The 21,092-nt window shown below is 42.1% G+C and overlaps 1 protein-coding gene across 3 annotated transcripts in view; it reads right to left on the bottom strand.

The window, feature by feature from the left end:
- The window catches only part of cdh8 (cadherin 8), a 99,303-nt gene that overhangs the window by 34,410 nt on the left and 43,801 nt on the right, over positions 1–21,092 (bottom strand). For all 3 annotated transcript variants that reach the window (XM_029767082.1, XM_029767080.1, XM_029767081.1), the window contains exon 4: positions 3,093–3,212. In XM_029767082.1, coding sequence (XP_029622942.1) covers positions 3,093–3,212 — 120 coding nt within the window. The remainder of the gene's footprint in view (positions 1–3,092; positions 3,213–21,092) is intronic.

Below are 21,092 nucleotides of genomic sequence, written 5' to 3'. Positions count from 1 at the left end.
CACTGGGAAGCTCGCGTCTGGGTTCCCCTTGTAGTCCGTAATAGTTTTCAAGCCCTGCCACATCCGACGAGCGTCAGAGCCAGTGTAGCAGGATTCAATCTTAATCCTATATTGATGCTTTGCTTGTTTGTTGGTTCGTCTGTACCTACGGTCACTGTGGGGACGACGTCGTCGATGCACTTATTGATGAAGCCGATGACTGAGGTGGTATACTCCTCAATACCATTGGATGAATCTCGGAACATATTCCAGTATGTGCTAGCAAAACAGTCCTGTAGCGTAGCAGCCGCGTCATCTGACCACTTCCGTACTGAGTAAGTCTCTGGGACTACCTGCTTTAGTTTTTGCTTGTAAGCAGGAATCAGGAGGATAGAATTGTGGTCAGACTTGCCAAATGGAGGGCGAGGGAGAGCTTTGTATGCATCTCTGTGTGCTTTTCCAACAGTCTTGAAGGAGTTCCCACATATAATGAGCAATTGTTGGCTGCTTTTCCTTCACTCTGCTTTCCAACTCATCCCAAACCATCTCAATTGGGTCGAGGTCAGGGGATTGTGGAGGCCAGGTCATCTGATGCAGCACTCCATCACTCTCCTTCTTTGTCAAATAGCCCTTACACAGCCTTGAGGTGTGTTTTGGGTCATTGTCCAGTTGAAAAACAAATGATAGTCCCACTAAGCGCAAACCAGATGGGATGGCATATCACCACATAATTCTGTGGTAGCCATGCTGGTTAATAAGTGTGCCTTGAATTCTAAATGAATCACAGACTGTGTCACCAGCAAAGCAACCCCACACCATCATACCTCCTCCATGCTTCACGTTGGGAACCACATATGCGGAGATCATCCGTTCACCTACTCTGCGTCTCACAAAGACACAGCGGTTGGAACCAAAAATCTCACATTTGGACTCCTTAGACCAAAGTACAGATTTCCATCGGTCTAATGTCCATTGCTCGTGTTTCTTGGCCCAAGCAAGTCTCTTCTTCTTATTGGTGTCCTTTAGTAGTGTTTTTTTTGCAGCAATTTGACCATGGCCTGATTCACACAGTCTCCTCTGATGTTGAGATGTGTCTGTTACTTGAACACTGTGAAGCATTTATTTGGGCTGCAATCTGAGGTGCAGCTAACTCTAATGAACTTATCCTCTGCAGCAGAGGCAATTCTGGGTCTTCCTTTCCTGTGGCAGTCCTCATGAGAGCCAGTTTCATCATAGCACTTGATGGTTTAAGAGACTGTACTAAAACGTTAAATGTTCTCCGCATTGACTGACCTTCGTGTCTTAAAGTAAAGATGGACTGTCGCTTCTCTTTTCTTATTTGAGCTGTTCTTGACATAATATGGACTTAGTCTTTTTACCAAATAGGGTTGTCTTCTGTATACCAACCATACCTTATCATAACACAACTGATTGACTCAAACGCATTAAGAAGGAAAGAAATTCCACAAATTAACTTTTAACAAGGCACACCTGTTAATTGAAATGCTTTCCAGGTGACCATCTCATGAAGCTGGTTGAGAGAATGCCAAGAGAGTGCAAGGCTGCCATCAAGGCAAAGAAAGGGTGGCTTCGTTCAAGAATCTCAAATATAAAATATATTTTGATTTGTGTAACACTGTTTTGGTTACTACATGATTGCATTTGTGTTATTTCCTATTTTGATGTCTTCCCTATTATTCTACGAATAGTAAAAATAAAGAAAAACCCCTGGATTGAGTAGGTGTGTCCAAACTTTTGACTGGTACTGTATATATAAAAAATATTGCACGCAGAATTAACCTTATTTGACTGCAGTGGCACGGTGCAGAAAATGAAGAGCTCAGGGAAAGGATAATTCGCTCAGAAAACAGAGGCCGGCAGGATAATCCAAAAAATAATCAACACTTAATAAAGGCCTGACACCCTTGGTCATATTATGCCTGAGATAATGCACTGTAGGTAAGAACAACTCTCCCTAAAAGAAGTGCACACACACACAAACTCACATGTACTCACGCACCACACCCACAGACACACATGCACACACACTTCAGTTATCCTCTGTTACTCACTCTACTGTCATCTCTGTTGATCATCGTTAGCTATTCAAATTAATTCCTCATCACTGAAAAGGGTGGAAAGACAAACACTAATTTCCATACATATTCGGTAGGATTTCTTCTACCGTCCATTAACCAAGTGATGGATTGGGGCATGATGTTTATTTATTTATCAAATGCATTTCATTTCCTTCATGGTGTTGGAAGTGTCAAATGGATTATAATGTTTGTTTTTCCCTTACCTTTTATTTGTCATTAACATTCATTAAAGCAGCTGGCTCACTTGAATGAGCCATCTGCATGTGCTCAGTAATCATGCAAAGCGTACACGCTGATCCTCAAATTGTCCTTTCATAGATTCACTATACCTTCTCCATTTTATTGTGGTAGAGGTGAGTGATTAAAATCAAAGTATTGTTGAGGAGGAAACAGGGTTCCTACAGTATATGTAGAAATATGCCTTCATATGTATTATGTACATACAGTTTGGACGTTCTTGGAGCTTGTTTATTATATGTTGTTTTTCCAAATTGTGAGCAGTTGATTTCCATCTCATTGCTTATTAATGTAATTTCACCATTATTTAATCATGTTGCTTACAGACACAGTGTTAACAAGTCGGCTGAAAATGCAATTAGGAAAACAGCAGAGTCAAGGTTGAAGAATAAGCAGACGGCAGATTGAATTAAAAAAGATAGTACTGTCTTTTAAATGTAAGAGTCCTTGAATATTTTGTTGGGGTTATATCCTCAAAACGCAACTATAATTTGTATGCTGAGTAATTTTCCATGTATGGATAATATGCATTCAATCTGTACATTTCACTGAAAACAACACTTGTTTTGACTGCCATCGAACCATACAGGAAGGAGTGTATCTGTTCAGGCTCAACAATGTTACATGCCATGATCCTGAATGTTACATGTATTTTGCACTGTTGAGGATAGAGCTGCAAGTAAGCATTTCACTGTACTGTTTACACCCGCTGGATCCTGTGCATGTGACGAATAAACTTTGATTTGCTTTAGTATTTCACCATGGCAATCCACTCACCAGTGTTGGGGTCTATGGAGAAGTAGGGCTGTCCTTCCAGTATGCTGTACACAAGTTTAGCACTGTTTCCATAGACTGGGTCATCTGCATCTGTTGCCGTCACCCTAGTGACTGAGGTACCTGTATATGAGAAAGGGCACATAATTAAAAAGAGGGTGGACTTCTGACACCCATAATCACTCCCTACAGCTAGCTTCTCCCCCTGTAATTTTCCTGGTTCCACTATAAAGCAAGAGGTACTTATTGGTAAGGTTAAAGACAACATTACTGCCAGACACATGAATGACACAGCATACTGTGCTACAATGTCCCAACAGAGAAAACAATCTTACAGTGAAGGCTTTGAAAAATGAACAATAAAGAGCAGGGCTGATGTTGATGCCCAACTCATCATTAGTCTGTGGCTTGGGTGGGAAGAGAATAAAAGGAGGAAAGCTGTTCGCAGGCAGCAACTTGACAGTACAGATGGTATGGTAATTCTTTTTGTAAAATATGTTCTCTGGTGTTCTGACAACATCGGTAAATGTTCATGGTTACAGAAGGCATCAGGCCTAGCCACAGGTATCCAGGCCTGCTGACTGCAGGAGACATAATGGGTCATAGTGGGGGACAACACTAGTTAAGGCCACCTCTGTGCCTGCCATTAGGCATGTGCCATTAATCTGGCACAAACAGAGTAATAACACCAGACCAGTTTAACATGGTGCTTCTCAGTTTTAATATAAGGATGCTAACTCTTTTCTATTCTAGTTGATTTCTCTGCTAATTGTTGTTAAGACCATTGAAAGAACATTTTTGGAACACAGGTGTAGATGTTTCCCTTATGCAGCTGCTGGCAAGGAACAAACAGTCTGTTGGTCTAAACTCGTCTGTTCTGCCTTGACAACTACAAATACCTAGGTGTCTGGCTAGACTGTACACTCTCCTTCCAGACTCACATTAAGCATCTCCAATCCAAAATTAAATCTAGAATTGGCTTCCTATTTCACAACAAAGCATCCTTCTCTCATGCTGCCAAACATACCCTCGTAAAACTGACCATCCTACCAATCCTCGACTTCAGCGATGTCATCTACAAAATAGCCTCCAACACTCTACTCAACAAATTGGATGCAGTCTATCACAGTGCCATCCGTTTTGTCACCAAAGCCCCATATACTACCCACCACTGCGACCTGTACGCTCTTGTTGGCTGACCCTCGCTTCATACTCGTCACCAAACCCACTGGCTCCAGGTCATCTACAAGTCTCTGCTAGGTAAAGCCCCGCCTTATCTCAGCTCACTGGTCACCATAGCAGCACCCACCCGTAACACGCGCTCCAGCAGGTATATCTCACTGGTCACCCCCAAAGCCAATTCCTTCTTTGGCCGCATTTCCTTCCAGTTCTCTGCTGCCAATGACTGGAACGAACTGCAAAAATCACTGAAGCTGGAGACTCATATCTCCCTCACTAGCTTTAAGCACCAGCAGTCAGAGCAGCTCACAGATCACTGCACCTGTACATAGCCCATCTGTAAATAGCCCATCCAACTACCTCATCCCAATACTGTATTTATTTATTTATTTATCTTGCTCCTTTGCACCCCAATATCTCTACTTGCACATTCATCCTCTGCACATCTACCATTCCAGTGTTTAATTGCTATATTGTAATTACTTCACCACCATGGCCTATTTATTGCCTTACCTCCCTTATCCTACCTCATTTGCAGACACTGAATATAGACTTTTTTTCTCTATTGTGTTATTGACTGTATGTTTGTTTATTCCATGTGTAACTGTGTTGTTGTATGTGTTGAGCTGCTTTGCTTTATCTTGGCCAGGTCGCAGTTGTAAATGAGAACTTGTTCTCAACTAGCCTACCTGGTTAAATAAAGGTGAAATAAATAATAAATAAATAAATAAAAATAAATAAAATAAATAAACTGAATAATATTCTCATGAGCCTGTTCATATGACATGTTACAGAATATAGACCCACTCCAGCAGAATTTCAATATTGTTTCATGAGAGAGGGTCATTAAATATTGTACATGTGGGGAATGCATTTCCTTTTTATACAGCCAAAACATGTCCAACAATGATTAATAGTAACACTGTCCTCCCTTTTTACAAAAACAAAACATATAGACCACCATTGCACTCTGACTAAAATCCTGCTTTGCTATTGCTACACAATTATTTCACATAGAGCCTCAAGTGGCCCTTTGAGACATGTGTTTGTTAGTAATTCATGTGCTGTGATGACCCTTACCGTTGCCAGGCCTTACCAAATCACTCAACAGCTTCACGTACTGTTACAATACCAGAACTGTAGTAAACCTAGATTCATTGAAAGTGTCACAAAGTCTTTGTTTAGGGAATGGTCAGGGAATTACAATTGAAGTACAATAATTACAATTGAAGTACTATTGATGTATGCAACAATAAAAATGTGTCTATTCCTGCAACGCTGGTTGAGAATAATGTATATTGTATCTGCTATAGGTATTTGCCAATGAAATTAAGACAGGACAGGAAATTGCTCCACTTTTCAGAGATAATAAGTCTTATCTGCCTAAAAGTTAAATTGCTAATACTACAATGGCGTTAGGAAAATGGAGCCATATTTGCATTTAATTATGAAAGCACCTTCATACTTCTGATTCCTTGAAAGGTGTGTCTGCAGCAAATAGCAAATCCAAACTATGTGACAATACATAGGGATTGAAGTGTGGAACAAAACAGTGGAACTAGTGGGCCATGAAATAACCCCCTCTACCTTTTTCCTTTCAGAGGGGTACATTCTCCACTCCTCTGATAAAAAAAGTGAGGGATTAAAAAACCTTCTGTTTGGCACTGTTTCAAATCAGTACAGATTAGCTTGTCCTTCCTGGATATTGTACCGAGAATTCGGGGACACTCATGACTGCAGAGTTGGATGCACCACTGGGCCCTTGGTCGAGGAAACTCAATTGTGGGAATATTGTCTCTGGTTTGATTTGATGCCTGTAGCCCACCAGTGCAATTACAAATATGTAACACCTATAAACTTCAGGAGAAGAAAAATAACAATTGCTTATAAAAATGCAATTCCAAAGCTGATTTGGGTCTGTGACAAAACCTCTGCAGGTTTGAGGCCTAAATCGACTGACGTGTGAGGTCACACTACTGACGTTAATTCTCAAACAAATGTCACTTACAGTATGTGGTAGTTTCTGAACTATCTTTGTGATGGATGAATGAATCCATGCTATCCCCCTGTTTAAAGACGTGTCATGCACTTTTTTTTTGTTCCAGCCGTCCATAAACACCCAGAGATGCTACAGATTGTGTTCCTATGGTAAACCTAATGTAATCTCATTAATATTAACTAGAGTATTGAGGACTTATTGCTACACAAATTATAAAAAACAAATGGTATGCCCACAGGTTATGAAACTATTAGGCAAATAGGAGTTATGGTCATGGTCTTTATGGTGTGAAAGCTAGCGTTTCAAAAGCAAGGGCGGGATAAAGATGTTGGGGTATATCCTTTTGTCTCATCAGATGAAAAACTAAGAGGGCACTTCCCATTTACTGTGTACATTCCTACAGTGATAGAAAATCAATAGGAATCTTCCTTGAAAACTGGAGGGGATAAATCCAGAGGCTTAGTGATGTCAGTTGTGGCACGATGGCAGTGGGAACTCTTTGTTAGTGCCATGGCTTTTGTTTCCCAGTGTCATAATTGTCTCTGGCTGATGCTCCAGTGTTGCCAGGGGCCCATGGGGCTAACAGAACTTCAGACGGGCTATCCTGGTTGGCTCGCCACTGACAATGAGGGAGAATGGGGCTCTGTGGCCACATGTAAACTCAGAAAAAAGAAACGTCCTCTCACTGTCAACTGCGTTTATTTTCAGCAAACTTAACATGTGTAAATATTTGTATGAACATAACAAGATTCAACAACTGAGACATAAACTGAACAAGTTCCACGGACATGTGACTAACAGAAATGGAATAATGTGTCCCTGAACAAAAGGGGGGGGGGGGTCAAAATCAAAAGTAACAGTCAGTATCTGGTGTGGCCACCAGCTGCATTAATTACTGCAGTGCATCTCCTCCTCATGGACTGCACCAGAGTTTCCCGTTCTTGCTGTGAGATGTTACCCCACTCTTCCACCAAGGCACCTGCAAGTTCTGGGGGGAATGGCCCTAGCCCTATCCCTCCGATCCAACAGGTCCCAGACTTCGCTGGCCATGGCAGAACACTGTCTTGCAGGAAATCACGCACAGAACGAGCGGTATGGCTGGTGTCATTGTCATACTGGAGGGCCATGTCAGGATGAGCCTGCAGGAAGGGTACCACATGAGGGAGGAGGATGTCTTCCCTGTAACGCACAGCGTTGAGATTGCATGCAATGACAACAAGCTCAGTCCGATGATGCTCTGACACACTGCCCCAGACCATGATGACCCACCCCTCCAAATCGATCCCGCTCCAGAGTACAGGCCTCGGTGTAATGCTCATTCCTTCGACGATAAACGTGAATCCGACCATCACCCCTGGTGAGACAAAACCGCGACTCGTCAGTGAAGAGCACTTTTTGCCAGTCCTGTCTGGTCCAGCGACGGTGGGTTTGTGCCCATAGGCGACGTTGTTGCCGGTGATGTCTGGTGAGGACCTGCCTTACAACAGGCCTACATGCCCTCAGTCCAGCCTCTCTCAGCCTATTGCGGACAGTCTGAGCACTGATGGAGGGATTCTGTGTTCCTGGTGTTACTCGGGCAGTTGTTGTTGCCATCCTGTACCTGTCTCGCAGGTGTGATGTTCGGATGTACCAATCCTGTGCAGGTCACATGGACTTACACATGGTCTGCCACTGCGAGGACGATCAGCTGTCCATCCTGTCTCCCTGTAGCGCTGTCTTAGGCATCTCACAGTACGGACATTGCATTTTATTGCCCTGGCCACATCTGCAGTCCTCGTGCCTCCTTGCGGAAGGCCTAAGGCACGTTCACACAGATGAGCAGGGACCCTGGGCATCTTTATTTTAGTGTTTTACAGTGTCAGTAGAAAGGCCTCTTTAGTGTCCTAAGTTTTCATAACTGAGACCTTAATTGCCCACCGTCTGTAAGCTGTTAGTGTCTTAACGACCGTTCCACTGGTGCATGTTCATTAATTGTTTATGGTTCATTGAACAAGCATGGGAAACAGTGTTTAAACCCTTTCCAATGAAGTTATTTGGATTTTTACGAATTATCTTTGAAAGACAGGGTCCTGAAAAAGGGATGTTTCTTTTTTTGCTGAGTTTATATATATATATATATATATATATATATATATATATATATATATATATATGCAGTCACGTAGACGTAAGGAAAGTAGTATCCAACTCTACAACCTTGGATACACCAGTGCTGTTTATCTCACTGTGTCTGCACTGTGGGGTGCACATAGACTAAGGTGTCTGTCTCCAAGAACACCATGTTCAGTGGTTAGAATGGCAGTATTATTTACTGAATGTCTAGCCTCATCTGAGATTACAAATAATATACAAATAAATATTATGAAAATAATGTCCTATCTTCACCTATTTATACTCAAATGTATTTAAAAATACCATATTGTCACGTCCTGACCAGTAAAAGGGGTTATTTGTTATTGTAGTTTGGTCAGGGCGTTGCAGGGGGTGGGGTGTTTGTTTTGTGTGTTTTGGGGTTTTGATGTATGTTCTATATTTTCTATTTCTATGTTTATTCTAGGTTTCTCTTTCTATGTTGTGTTTTTTCAATGACCTCCAATTAGAGGCAGCTGGTGGTTGTTGTCTCTAATTGGAGGCCATATTTAGTGTGTTCGTTTTCACTTGTGTTTGTTTCCGGTTTAGTTTGTGCACCTTACTGGACTGTTATCGTCGTTATTTTGTTTAAGTGTGTTTACCTTCAATAAATACGAAGATGAGCAATATACCCGCTGCATATTGGTCCGCTGATTTCTCCTCTTCAGACGACGAAGATTATGACACATATGTGAATTAAGTTTCAGTGACTCATCATGGTGATGAATGTATATTCCCCGGGCCCATCATCTCCTCTGGTTTCTAGGTCAAATCAAATGAGTGCCGGTCCTCAACTGGCTGACCGGTAGTGAATGGTCTATGAATGCACTAGCCTTGTGACAAGAGAATGACCACGTATTGATGATCATCAGATAGATATTGGCGCTGTTATCTTTTGTGGCTATGCCGCTATAAAAAAATGGCTCATGGTCAGACTAAGAGACTCATGTGGATTGGATAGCTTGCTGTAGTGAATGCTGCTGCTGTATGACCCAGTTGATTGAAATGCATAGACTGGGAAACACATTAAGCACAGTCAGGCCTGTTGTCAAATGAAAACAGCGGGCCAAAACTATTGACTATAGAAATAGGATAAACACGGTTCAGTTAACAACCATCTACTGTAGGTGCAATGCCATATTTGGAATTCTGCCAATGTATTCTCAGAGTTGACAACCAGGTTCCATATGGGTTACATATTAACTTTGATGAGGCAGATGGATCTGATGGAAATTCTGAAACAAATCAGTATGGAAACAACTTGAAAGAGTGAACTTTGTCATCTGCCACTCAACATGGCAGTCCAATTTCCCAACCAATGTTCAATCCAGTATGATTTACAACTAGCACTGTCACTGAAAATGGTGTTACATTGCTCATGAGGAGACATGAGCATGGTGTAAAAGTCTGACGAGAAATAATAATCAGTCAGTAAAGCATTCTCTCCCTCAACAGATCACTCTTCATAACCCAGGTAATGCATACCCATGCTTAACATTGTGTGCAAGTAGGGCTTCTTAAATGGATATGAGAAAGAAATGAAAGACAGTACGGCCAGGGAAGTCTGAATCTGAGATGATCACAATGCATGTGTTTACATCAAAGATGCTTCATGATTAACAACTCATGGTGTAATCACAACAAGATACAGGAACTCAAGTCCCTCTGCTCATCCCATCTAGAATTACTTACAATCAAGTGCCGGCCATTTTACCTTCCAAGAAAATTCTTGTCAGATATAGTCACAGCTGTGTACATTCCTCCTCAAGCAGACACCAAGATGGCCATCAAGGAACTCTGGACTATATGCAAACTGGAAACCATACATCCTGAGGCTGCATTTATTGTAGTTGGGGATTTAAAAAAAGCAAATTTCGGCAAATCCAACCACGACGCCATCTTGCTTCTTCCGTCTTATAGGCAGAAACTCAAACAGGAAGTACCAGTGACGAGAAACATTCCACGCTGGTCTGACCAATTGGAAGCCACGCTTCAAAATTGTTTTGATCACGCGGACTGGGATATGTTCCGGTCAGCCTCAGAGAACAACATCGACATATACGTGACTCTGTGAGTGTGTTTATAAAGAAGTGCATTAGAGATGTTTTACCCACTGTTACTATTAAAACCTACCCTAACCAGAAACCATGGCTGGATGGCGGCATTCGCGCAAAACTGAATGCGTGATCCACTGCATTTAATCATGGAAAGAGGTCTGGGAATATGTCTGAATATAACAGTGAAGCTATTCCTTCCGCAAGGCAATCAAACAAGCGAAATGCCAGTACAGGGACAAGGAGGAGTCGCAATTCAATGTCTCAGACACGAGACGTATGTGGCAGGGTCTACAGGAAATCATGGACTACAAAAAGAAATCCAGCCACGTCATGGACACCTACGTCACACTTGCAGACAAACTAAACGCCTTCTTTGCCCGCTTTGAGGATAATACAGTGCCACCGTCGCAGCCCGCTAACAAGGACCGCACCCTCCCCCCTTCTTCGTGGCTGATGTGAGTAAAACATTTAAACGTGTTAACCCTCGCAAGGCTGCTGGCCCAGACAGCATCCCTAGCCGCAACCTCAAAGCATGCGCAGACCAGTTGGCTGGTGTGTTTACGAACATATTCAATCGCTCCCTATCCCAGCCTGTTGTCCTCACATGCTTCAAGATGGCTACCATTGTTCCTGTACCCAAGAAGGCAAAGATAACTGAACTAAATGACTGCCGCCCCATAGCATTCACTTCTGTCATCATGAAGTTCTTTGGAAGACTAGTCAACACACTGCACACTGCCCTATCCCATCTGGACAAAAGGAATACCTATGTAAGAATGCTCAGCATTTAACACCATAGTACCCTCCAAGCTCATCATCAAGCTGGAGGCCCTGGGTCTCAACCCTGCACTGTGCAATTGGGTCCTGGACTTTCAGAAGGGACGGGCTTGTCACCCAAAACCCTGACAAACTTTTATAGATGCACATTCGAGAGCATCCTGTCGGGTTGTATCACAGCCTGGCATGGCAACTGCACTGCCCTCATCCGCAAGGCTCTCCAGTGGGTGGTGCGGTCTGCACAACGCATCACTGGGGGCAAACTACCTGCCCTCCATGACACCTACAACACCCGATGTCACGGGAAGGCCAAAAAGATCATCAAGGACAACAACCACCTGAGCCACTGCCTGTTCAAACTGCTAACATCCAGAAGGCGAGGTCAGTACAGGTGCATCAAAGCTGGGACCGAGAGATTGAAAAACAGATTCTATCTCAAGGCCATCAGACTGCTAAACAGCAATCACTAACTCAAAGAGGCTGCTACCTACATTGCGACCCTATCACTGGCCACTTTAATAAATGGATCACTAGTCACTTTAAACAATGGCACTTTAAATAATGCTACTTTAATAATGATTACATATCTTACATTACTCATATCACATGTATATAGTGTATTTTATACCATCTATTGCACCTTGCCTATACCGCTCGGCCATCACTCATCCATATACTTATATGTACATATTCTCATTCACCCCTTTAGAAATGTGTGTATTTGGTAGCTGTTGGGGAATTGTTAGATTACTTGTTAGATATGACTGTGCTGTCGGAATTAGAAGCACAAGCATTTCGCTACACTCGCATCTGCTAACCACGTGTATGTGACAAATAACATTTGATTTGATTTGAAGACCTATTGAATATCAGAGTGATACTGTGTTCCTGCCCAGACAGGAAACTAGAGAATATCCAGAATACATAGTTGTCAGTATCACAAAAATTGCTCCCCTGAGCCATTGATTGATCGGGGACGTCAGGCTTGTGAAGTGTAAGTAACTGTCACACATAACCCCTTTGTGGTCATTGTCATTTTTGCAGTACAATTCATTGCCTTTTTTAAGACACAGAGGAAGCATTCACTGAGAAACTGGAAGGGAATGTGTGTGTGCGTGTGTGCCTGCATGCGTGTGTGTGTGTGTTGTGGGAGGAGTGACAAGGAAAACTTACATAACAAGCAGGCTGAGGAGTGTGAGCCGTGACAAGCCGTTTACAGGAACCACAGGAACAAAACAATTAAGAGTGTCCTTTGTTCACCGCTGATGGCTGTGACATATGCCGCCATTTTAAAGTGTTGTGTCATTGATTCACTTTAATTAGTTCTCAGGAAATGTGTGCAACATGCAGATAGTTCAGGGAAGGAAGTTAGAGACAGAATGGGACACTTCACATATTTAATTGCTCCCAGGACAGTTATAATGGCTGGGCAATAACAAATAAAAAACATTGGTATATGTTCTTATGAATATATTCATCCTGAGTAAGTGACCACAAAGGTGTTCTTCCAATACTCTAACAGCAAGGGGTGTAAATATTTAGTACATATTATGTTTTTGAAAAACAAGTTACAATATGCTGTAGGAACAGTTCTGGAAAATGATAGTGTGGTTAAGGGTTATTCAATAGACAGAAGCTGGCCATGGTCAACAGAGACTTGAAACCAAGAATGACTGTGTTACAATCATGATCAATGAACTACACTGACATTGTAGTTGAACAACGTGTAGCACATTGTTTTTAACATAACTAGATTTGCATTGTACATTTTCTTTGCATTGTAAAATGTATCCAAATGACCCAAACATCATACTACAAGGCTGTAGTCAAAGGTCCCATAACCAGGGGGGCAGCAGCCTGAGTGTGAAACAAGGAAAATGGGGCATAGGACTTTTGTATAGCACATAGGACCAACTACCACAGGTGTACCCTTTTTTAACTAGGCAAGTCAGTTAACCTGTTCGATTTACCCTAGGATAGGGGGCGCCACAGCGCATTTTGGAAAAAAATCGTTCCCATTTTCAACGGCCTACTAATCAAAGTCAGAAGCTAAGACATGCATATACTTATTTTATATGGATAGAAAACACCCTAAATTTTCTAAAACTGTTTGAATGGTGTCTGTGAGTATAACAGAACTCGTATGGCAGTCAAAACCCCGAGACCGATTGAACCAGGAAGTGGAAATCTGAATTGTGGACTCGACTTCACAGCCTTACCTATAAATCACAACGTAAAAAAATGAAAATTGAGCACTTTCCAGTGCTTCCACTAGATGTCCCCAGTCTTTACAAAGTGTTTTGAGGGTTCTGCGGTGGAAACTCAGTGAAAGAGACGATGTGGCAATTGGTCACAGTCGGAGGGCCATGAGCATTGTGACGTTGGCGGCCGTGTCTGCCCCCACCTTTGGAAGTTTTTTGAAACACAATGAAATCGTCCCACTTGAATCTGATTGGCTCTCTTGTTGAAACAGGCCCTGACGATTACTTGATACAACGTTTGACATGTTTGAACGACCCTAACTTACCGTAAACAGTCATTTTGCGTTAGACAGCTGCCGCCCACGGACGGATCGACATTTGATTACAGCCTTAGGACGCGCTAACAAGAGGAAGCTAATGGAACATAAAGCATGGACCTGGGACATCGGGAAGTGATTTCTGATGAAGACAACTAAAGGTGAGGGATTATTGCCGATATTATACAATATCAGATGTTACGTGCTATTGTTCACAGGTGGCGCCGAGCTAGGTTTTCGAGCTCAATTTCTGGGTATCGCATCCCATTTGATCTCAAAGTGTGATTACCCTGTAAAGTTAATTTAAAATCTGTTTTGACTGGTGTTTTCAAGAGATATTCATCTATAAATCTTAGATTGACAATATAAAAAAAAAAATCGTTTTCGAATAGTTATTTATAAAATTGTAGCACTGTTTCCCGGGACGCATTTTATGGGAAATTGTTAGTCAACCTCAGGTGCCGATGTAAAATGCTGTTTTTATATAGAAATATGACCTTTATTGAACAAAAGATTGCATGCTGTGTGTAACATGATGTCCTAGGTGTGTCATCTGATGAAGTTTGTAAAAGGTTAGTGCTGCATTTAGCTGTTTTTTGGTTATATGTGATGGGTGTGCTTGCTCGGAAAATTCATATGATGCGACTTTTACCATGTACTCCTCTAACATAATCTAATATTGTGCTTTTCCTGTAAAACCTTTTTGAAATCGGACAACGAGGGTCGATTCAAGAGAGGTGTATCTATAAAACGATATGAGACAGCCCTATATTTGAAAAAAAAAAAATATTGAATTTCGTTATGCTAATGTCGCTAGGAGTTTTCGCTGGAAAATGATCCCGCTAACGGGATGGTAGGCTGAAGAAGTTTTAAGAACAAATTCTTACTTACAATGACAGCCTACCCCGGCCAAACCCAGACAACACTAGGCCAATTGTGCGCCGCCCTATGGAACTCCCAATCAAGGCCAGATGTGATGCAGCCTGGATTCAAACCAAACGCCTCGTGCACTAAGATGCAGTGTCTTAGACCACTGCGCCACTTGGGAGCCCGCTTTGACATGGGTCAGACACCTACTAGAGAACTGTATCAAAACATGCACCCTGTACTCAGAGGAAATGTGAGGGTAGGAGAGAACACCGGAGAAGTTAGCTGAACTGCCATCAGATACAAGATCGTTGAGTCCAAAGGGTTAACATAATTCCCGGAGGAATCTGAAAGGTAAGACCAAAAGCACTGTACGTGACTTAGGACTCAATGCATCAGTCAGCCATACCGAGTATTCCTACTCCCTCCTGACGAGCAATCCATCATTGGGAACACATAGAAGCTTGTGGTCACTTACACACACACACACACACACACACACACACACACACACACACACACACACACACACACACACACACACACAACAGATGGATATCACATAGAAGAAGAGAGCAAATACAATGGCTAGGGCTTCCAAACTCCAAGTCATCTCATGCTTTGTTTATCCTCCCTGAAGTGAGGTGAAATTTTAAAGGGCCATCTCTGCACTGTGTTGCAGAGCAGATTTAGCCAATTACCCAGAAGCCCTGAAGTGACATAGTCAACCTGTTCACTGACTGGTGCTGCATTGACTACTGTGGAGAAACCACAGACTGGTTAAATCCATACTCCGGCGTAAGGAGCAATGCAACTGTCAATATTTCACTAACAGTGAAACCGGAATAAGGCACTGTGCTGAAACAAAACAAGCCAAATACCAACATGAGCAGGGAGGTGAAGAAAAACACTCTTCAAAGAATAATCATCATCTACAGAACATATAACAGGCTGAGTGCTGTTTAATGGTTTCCACACACAGGTTAGAGAAATGTTGGAGAAAGCATGAGCAGAGGCAGTGTAACAGAGCATTGGCTTTGGTTAATGGGACAGGCATCTGTGAGGATCACAAAGGCTCAACATACAGGAGATTTACCACTTGATCTCACGTTCTTATCTTTTTCTTTTTCAAATGACCTTGCTGCATGGACTTTTATGCCTTCCCTTTATTCTCTGCTGTGATTGGATGGGCCTCCTTGCTCAAGTCTCTGCCACCTTGATGAATGTTTTTCCCTCCCATTTATGTGTCTGTGTGCAATTCCCGCCACCAGCAATGCCACATGAATCTTCTGCTGGGCCCCTTCGGGAAATGTTAGCATAGCAGTGACACTCTCACGCACAAAAAAAGCCTCATCCCTGTGTGTTTACTGAAGTGATACTCAGAAAGCTTTTTACTTTTGTGTGTGTTCTCCACTAAGGAGATGCATACTTACGTTGCTGTGGGTAGAATCATGGACCTTTTTCTTCTCTAGTAAGTATTTACTTGGTGTACTGCCTTTAGTAATTTTAAAATGCCTTTTAAAATAACTATAAATATATTGTATTTTTTTCTCCACAGGAAGCAATCAGTGCTTTTCATTTGGGAGAGCACGGTTGGGTGCCTGCGGGGAGCAAACAACTATGGTTTGTACCTCTGACAATTAATAATGCAGACAAAGAAAGATGGGAGGGCATAGGATCCTGCACTCACTGCTGAGTACTCTACAATCACCAAGCGCAAGAAAAACACGGGCATAGACAACTGTTCCCCCAACGCACCCTCTCACACACTACAGTCCTTCAAACACACACACATAGGAAAGAGTTTGGGGGTGAAAACAAGTGAAATATAGTGAGAGATACACAGAGATAGTGGGGAAGAGAGGCAGGGAGTAAAAAGAGGGAGGCTTGCAGAGCAAAAGCGAGAGGGAGAGCGGTAGAGAAAAAGCCTCAACGCAACATTACATATCTGCAGCTCTCCTCCTGCATAATTAATGACTGGAGCAAGATTTTGAACTGAAGAATGTCTGTGAGAAAGCAACCTGGCATCCTATCAGATATGAATAAGCGTTGCCAATGCTGGGGTGCGAATTAGAACACTTCAGCATTCAGAAAACACTCCCCGCCTCGCTCTGTGCTCATTTACAGACCTCCCACCCATCATGCAGCCTTTGGGTTTCCCTGATCACCTCCAATCAATTCATAATGGGGTTGGAAGGTATCCAGATTTTTATACCGTCATACGGTTTCTGCACTATACACTGCACTATAAGGTATTACCTAATGTGCACACAAGGGGCACTATAAAAAATATACAAAAAATAAACAATTTAGTTAACAGGAATCTTGATCCAGTAGGCCAGTGGTTCCCAAACTTTTTATAGTCCCGTACCCCTTCAAACATTCAACATCCAGCTGCGTACCCCCTCTAGCACCAGAGTCAGCGCACTCTCAAATGTTGTTTTGTGCCATCATTGTAAGCATGCCACACACACACACACTATACGATACATTTATTAAACTTAAGAATGAGTTTGAGTTTTTGTCACAACCCGGCTCGTGGGAAGTGACAAAGAGCTCTTATAGGACTAGGGCACAAATAACAATATAATAATAATCAATCATTTTGCTATTTATTTAGCCATCTTACATATAAAACTGTATTTGTTCATCAAAAATAGGTTAATGAGAAGGGTGTGCTTGAAAGGATGCACATAACTCTGCAATGTTGGGTTGTATTGGAGAGAGTCTCAGTCTTAAATAATGTTCCACACAGTCTGTGCCTGTATTTAGTTTACATGCTAGTGAGGGCAGAGAATCCACTCTCACATAGGTACGTGGTTGCAAAGGGCATAAGTGCCTTAACAGTGCGATTTTCCAAGGCATGATACTCTGAGCGCAGCCCTATCCAGAAATCTGGCAGTGGCTTCTGATTAAATTCAATTTTCACAGAACCGCTTGATGCAATTTCGATGAGGCTCTCTTGTTCAGATATCAGTAAGTGGACTGGAGGCGGGGCATGAAAGGGATAACGAATCCAGTTGTTTGTGTCATCCGTTTCGGGAAAGTACCCTGCGCAATTGCGTACCCAGCTCACTCAGGTGCTTCGCTATGTCACATTTGACATTGTCCGTAAGCTTAAGTTCATTTGCACATAACAAATCATACAATGATGGAAAGAACGGTGTGTTGTCTTGGTACCATTTCAAAGGAAACACTTTGAAGTTTATGGAAATGTAAAAGGAATGTAGGAGAATATAACACAATAGATCTGGTAAAAGATAATACAAAGGAAAAAAAACGTTATTTTGTATTTTTATTGTACCATCATCTTTGAAATGCAAGAGAGAGACCATAATGTATTATTCCAGCCAGATGCAATATATATTCTGGCCACTAGATGGCAGCAGTGTATGTGCAACGTTTTAGACTGATCCAATGAACCATTGTATTTATGTTCAAATTTTGTATCAAGACTGCCCAAATGTGCCTAATTTGTTTATTAATAACTGTTCATGTTCAAAACTGTGCACTCTCCTCAAACAATAGCATGGTATTCTTTCACTGTAATAGCTACTGTAAATTGGACAGTGCAGTTAGATTAACAAGAATTTAAGCTTTCTGCCAATATCAGATATGTCTATGTCCTGGAAAATATTCTTGTTACTTACAACCTCATGCTAATCGCATTAGCCTACGTTAGCTCAACAGTCCCATGGAAGGGACACCGATCCCGAAGAAGTTAAAAAAAACGTGTCAATACTTTGCCCCTTGATAACCAGTGCACTTCTGTATGTTGTTAAAGCGTTACATGGTCGCTGCCCATATCATTGCATAATGCAGAAAATATACGAGAGTTCAGAGGCCTTGCTTTAACAAAGTTAACCATTTTCACTGTAGTATCCAAAACGAGCATCTCGGTGGATGCTGCAGTGTACCAAAGTGGCGTCGGGAACAACTGCTTGCACGTGGGTTACCAATCAACTATGTCTCCCTGTCATGGCTTTTGAGCCATCAGTACAGATACCTAACACATATTGACCACCAAAGTCCATTTGATGTCACAAAGCAGTCCAGTATTTTAAAATATCCTCTCCTGTTGTCCTGGTTTCCAGTGGTTTGCAGAAGAGAATGTCTTCCTTAATTGACCCCTCATAAACGTAATGGACATATACCAGGAGCTGTGCCAGGCCTGCCACATCTGTTGACTCATCCAGTTGTAACGCATAAAATTCACTGGCTTGTATGTGAAGCAGTAATTGTTTCAAAACATCTCCTGCCTTGTCACTGATGCGTCATGAAACAGTGCAGGTGTAGTAATGCTGGTAGTAGCATAACTACCAGTAGATCTGGTACGTGTCTCTATGGACGTGGGCCTTACTTTTTTAAACCATTTATCAATTTTTGAGCAAATGGAATGAGCAGCAGCTACGTTTGGCTACATATGGACCGTTAGTGGAATTCCTGTGAGAGAGTAATGGTTAATGTGATTGGATGTTAATTATTTGACCAGGCTACCTGCATTTGACATTGTGTTGTTATTTCGCTGAACACTAGATGGTTTAATTTTATTTTTGGCAGTGAAACGAGGCTACTCAGGTGAGAAAAAAACATCACCCAAATGTATAGCCCCATTGGATAATCTAAATGGACTGTTTGAAAATGTGAATCACATTTTTATTTGGTGTACCCGCCATGGCATTACGCGTACCCCAGTTTGGGAATATCTGCAGTAGGGGATTGAATGTCTCTGCTGTAACCAAGAACCTTGATCTTGACATCTAGCCACTAGCTAGCAAGTTAGAAAACCAAATGCATAGCTGGAGCCCTGAGCTGGATATAATTTGAGCTGGATATAATTTATCTTAGATTTCTTAAAGTTAAATTCAATGGCTTTCTCCCAAAACCATTTTTTTTTTAAACATTTATACAGTTTTAAATCATACCAACAGGATTTCAAAATTCCCCGGCTGGTATACGGTACAAACGGTATATCACCCAGGTCTAATTCATAATATGCTTTATAAACTTTGCTCATGTAAAACTGCATTCTTACATAGTCATCTATTCCATGCAAATGTCCATAATGTTAATTAACACATCAAAATATATATATATGTTAGGAAGGGGACATGAGCACCTCACTGTGTTTTTACATGTGAGATCAGAACTACGCTTGCCACCTAAATTAAGTATGTAAAAACCTAGGCAACATAAAGTGTAACAACCTGATCTGTTTCACCTGTCTTTGTGTTGTCTCCACCCCCCTCCAGGTGTTGCCCATCTTCCCCATTATCCCCAGTGTATTTATACCTGAGTTCTCTGTCTGTTGCCAATTTGTTTTGTTTGTCAAGCATACCAGTGGTTTTCCCCTAACTGCTGTCTTTTTCTAGTTCCTGTTTTGACCATTCTGCCTGCCCTGAGCCTGCCTGTTCTTTACCTTGTCACACCCCCCTTGATTATTGACCTCTCCCAGCCCTGACCCAGAGAATGCCTGCTGTTTTGTACCTTATGGACTCTGATCTGGATACTGACCTCTGCCTGCCCTTGACCTGTCGTTTTGCCTGCCCCCTGTTCTCGTAATCAACTTTTGTTACTTCGACACTGTCTGCATTTGGGTCTTCTCCTGAAACGTGATATAAAGGTAATATCAATGTAAATCGTATGTCGGCAGCTATACACTGGGCCTTTATTAGGCTTGTAGTATCACATATAGCATGTTCCACTCTCAGGATGCTCTCCATCCCTCCCGTCTCCATCATGAAAGGGATAATGTCAGTGTCCAGCATTGTACTGATTACCCTGTCAAAGGGGATCAGTCGCATCACTCCAGCTGACACAATGCTGCCCAGACCCATTAGCACTGGCCTTGGGTGTTTATGTACCTTCCTCTCACCACAAGAGCTGCCCAGACAAAAACACACTTCAGCTCATTCATTTCCCTGTCTTTTATCACGGTGTCTCTTATCTCATCATTTTTGTGAGCTTCATGGCCGCCACGAAAAGGGGTGACTTTTGAAAAGAGCCAGTCAGAGGTTTTGTCCTTCGTTTCATTGAGCTCTTTACCATTCATCCGCAGAGCCAATCTTATGCAGAACATATTGAAGGGCATCATTACCTGGGAGCCTGTAGTTTTTGTTCTCTCTTCAAGGAAGACCAAGCTGAGGTATTAGAGAGGGAGAGTTCAGGCTCAGCCACATAGGGGAGCAGGACAAATGACAGGCACCAGCAAATTTGGAACTGCAGGGTACAATTGTGTTAATGCACAGCTAGGTATGTTAGGTGTGCCACAGAGTGCATGCTACATAGAAAGCCTACATACTGTATTCTACAAAGAATAAATGCCTCAGGAGGCTTTGAAGGACCAGAGACTGATCATATTACATGCATAATTCAGAGTTACGCCGGATAATAAATAACATGTGATGAATAAGTAATGTGTGAGTCAGTGTGTGTGTGTGTGTGTGTGTGTGTGTGTGTGTGTGTGTGTGTGTGTG

This window comes from Salmo trutta, chromosome 12 (assembly GCF_901001165.1).
Source record: "Salmo trutta chromosome 12, fSalTru1.1, whole genome shotgun sequence".
Classification (NCBI taxonomy): domain Eukaryota; kingdom Metazoa; phylum Chordata; class Actinopteri; order Salmoniformes; family Salmonidae; genus Salmo; species Salmo trutta.
This window is presented reverse-complemented; position numbering and strand designations above follow the sequence as displayed.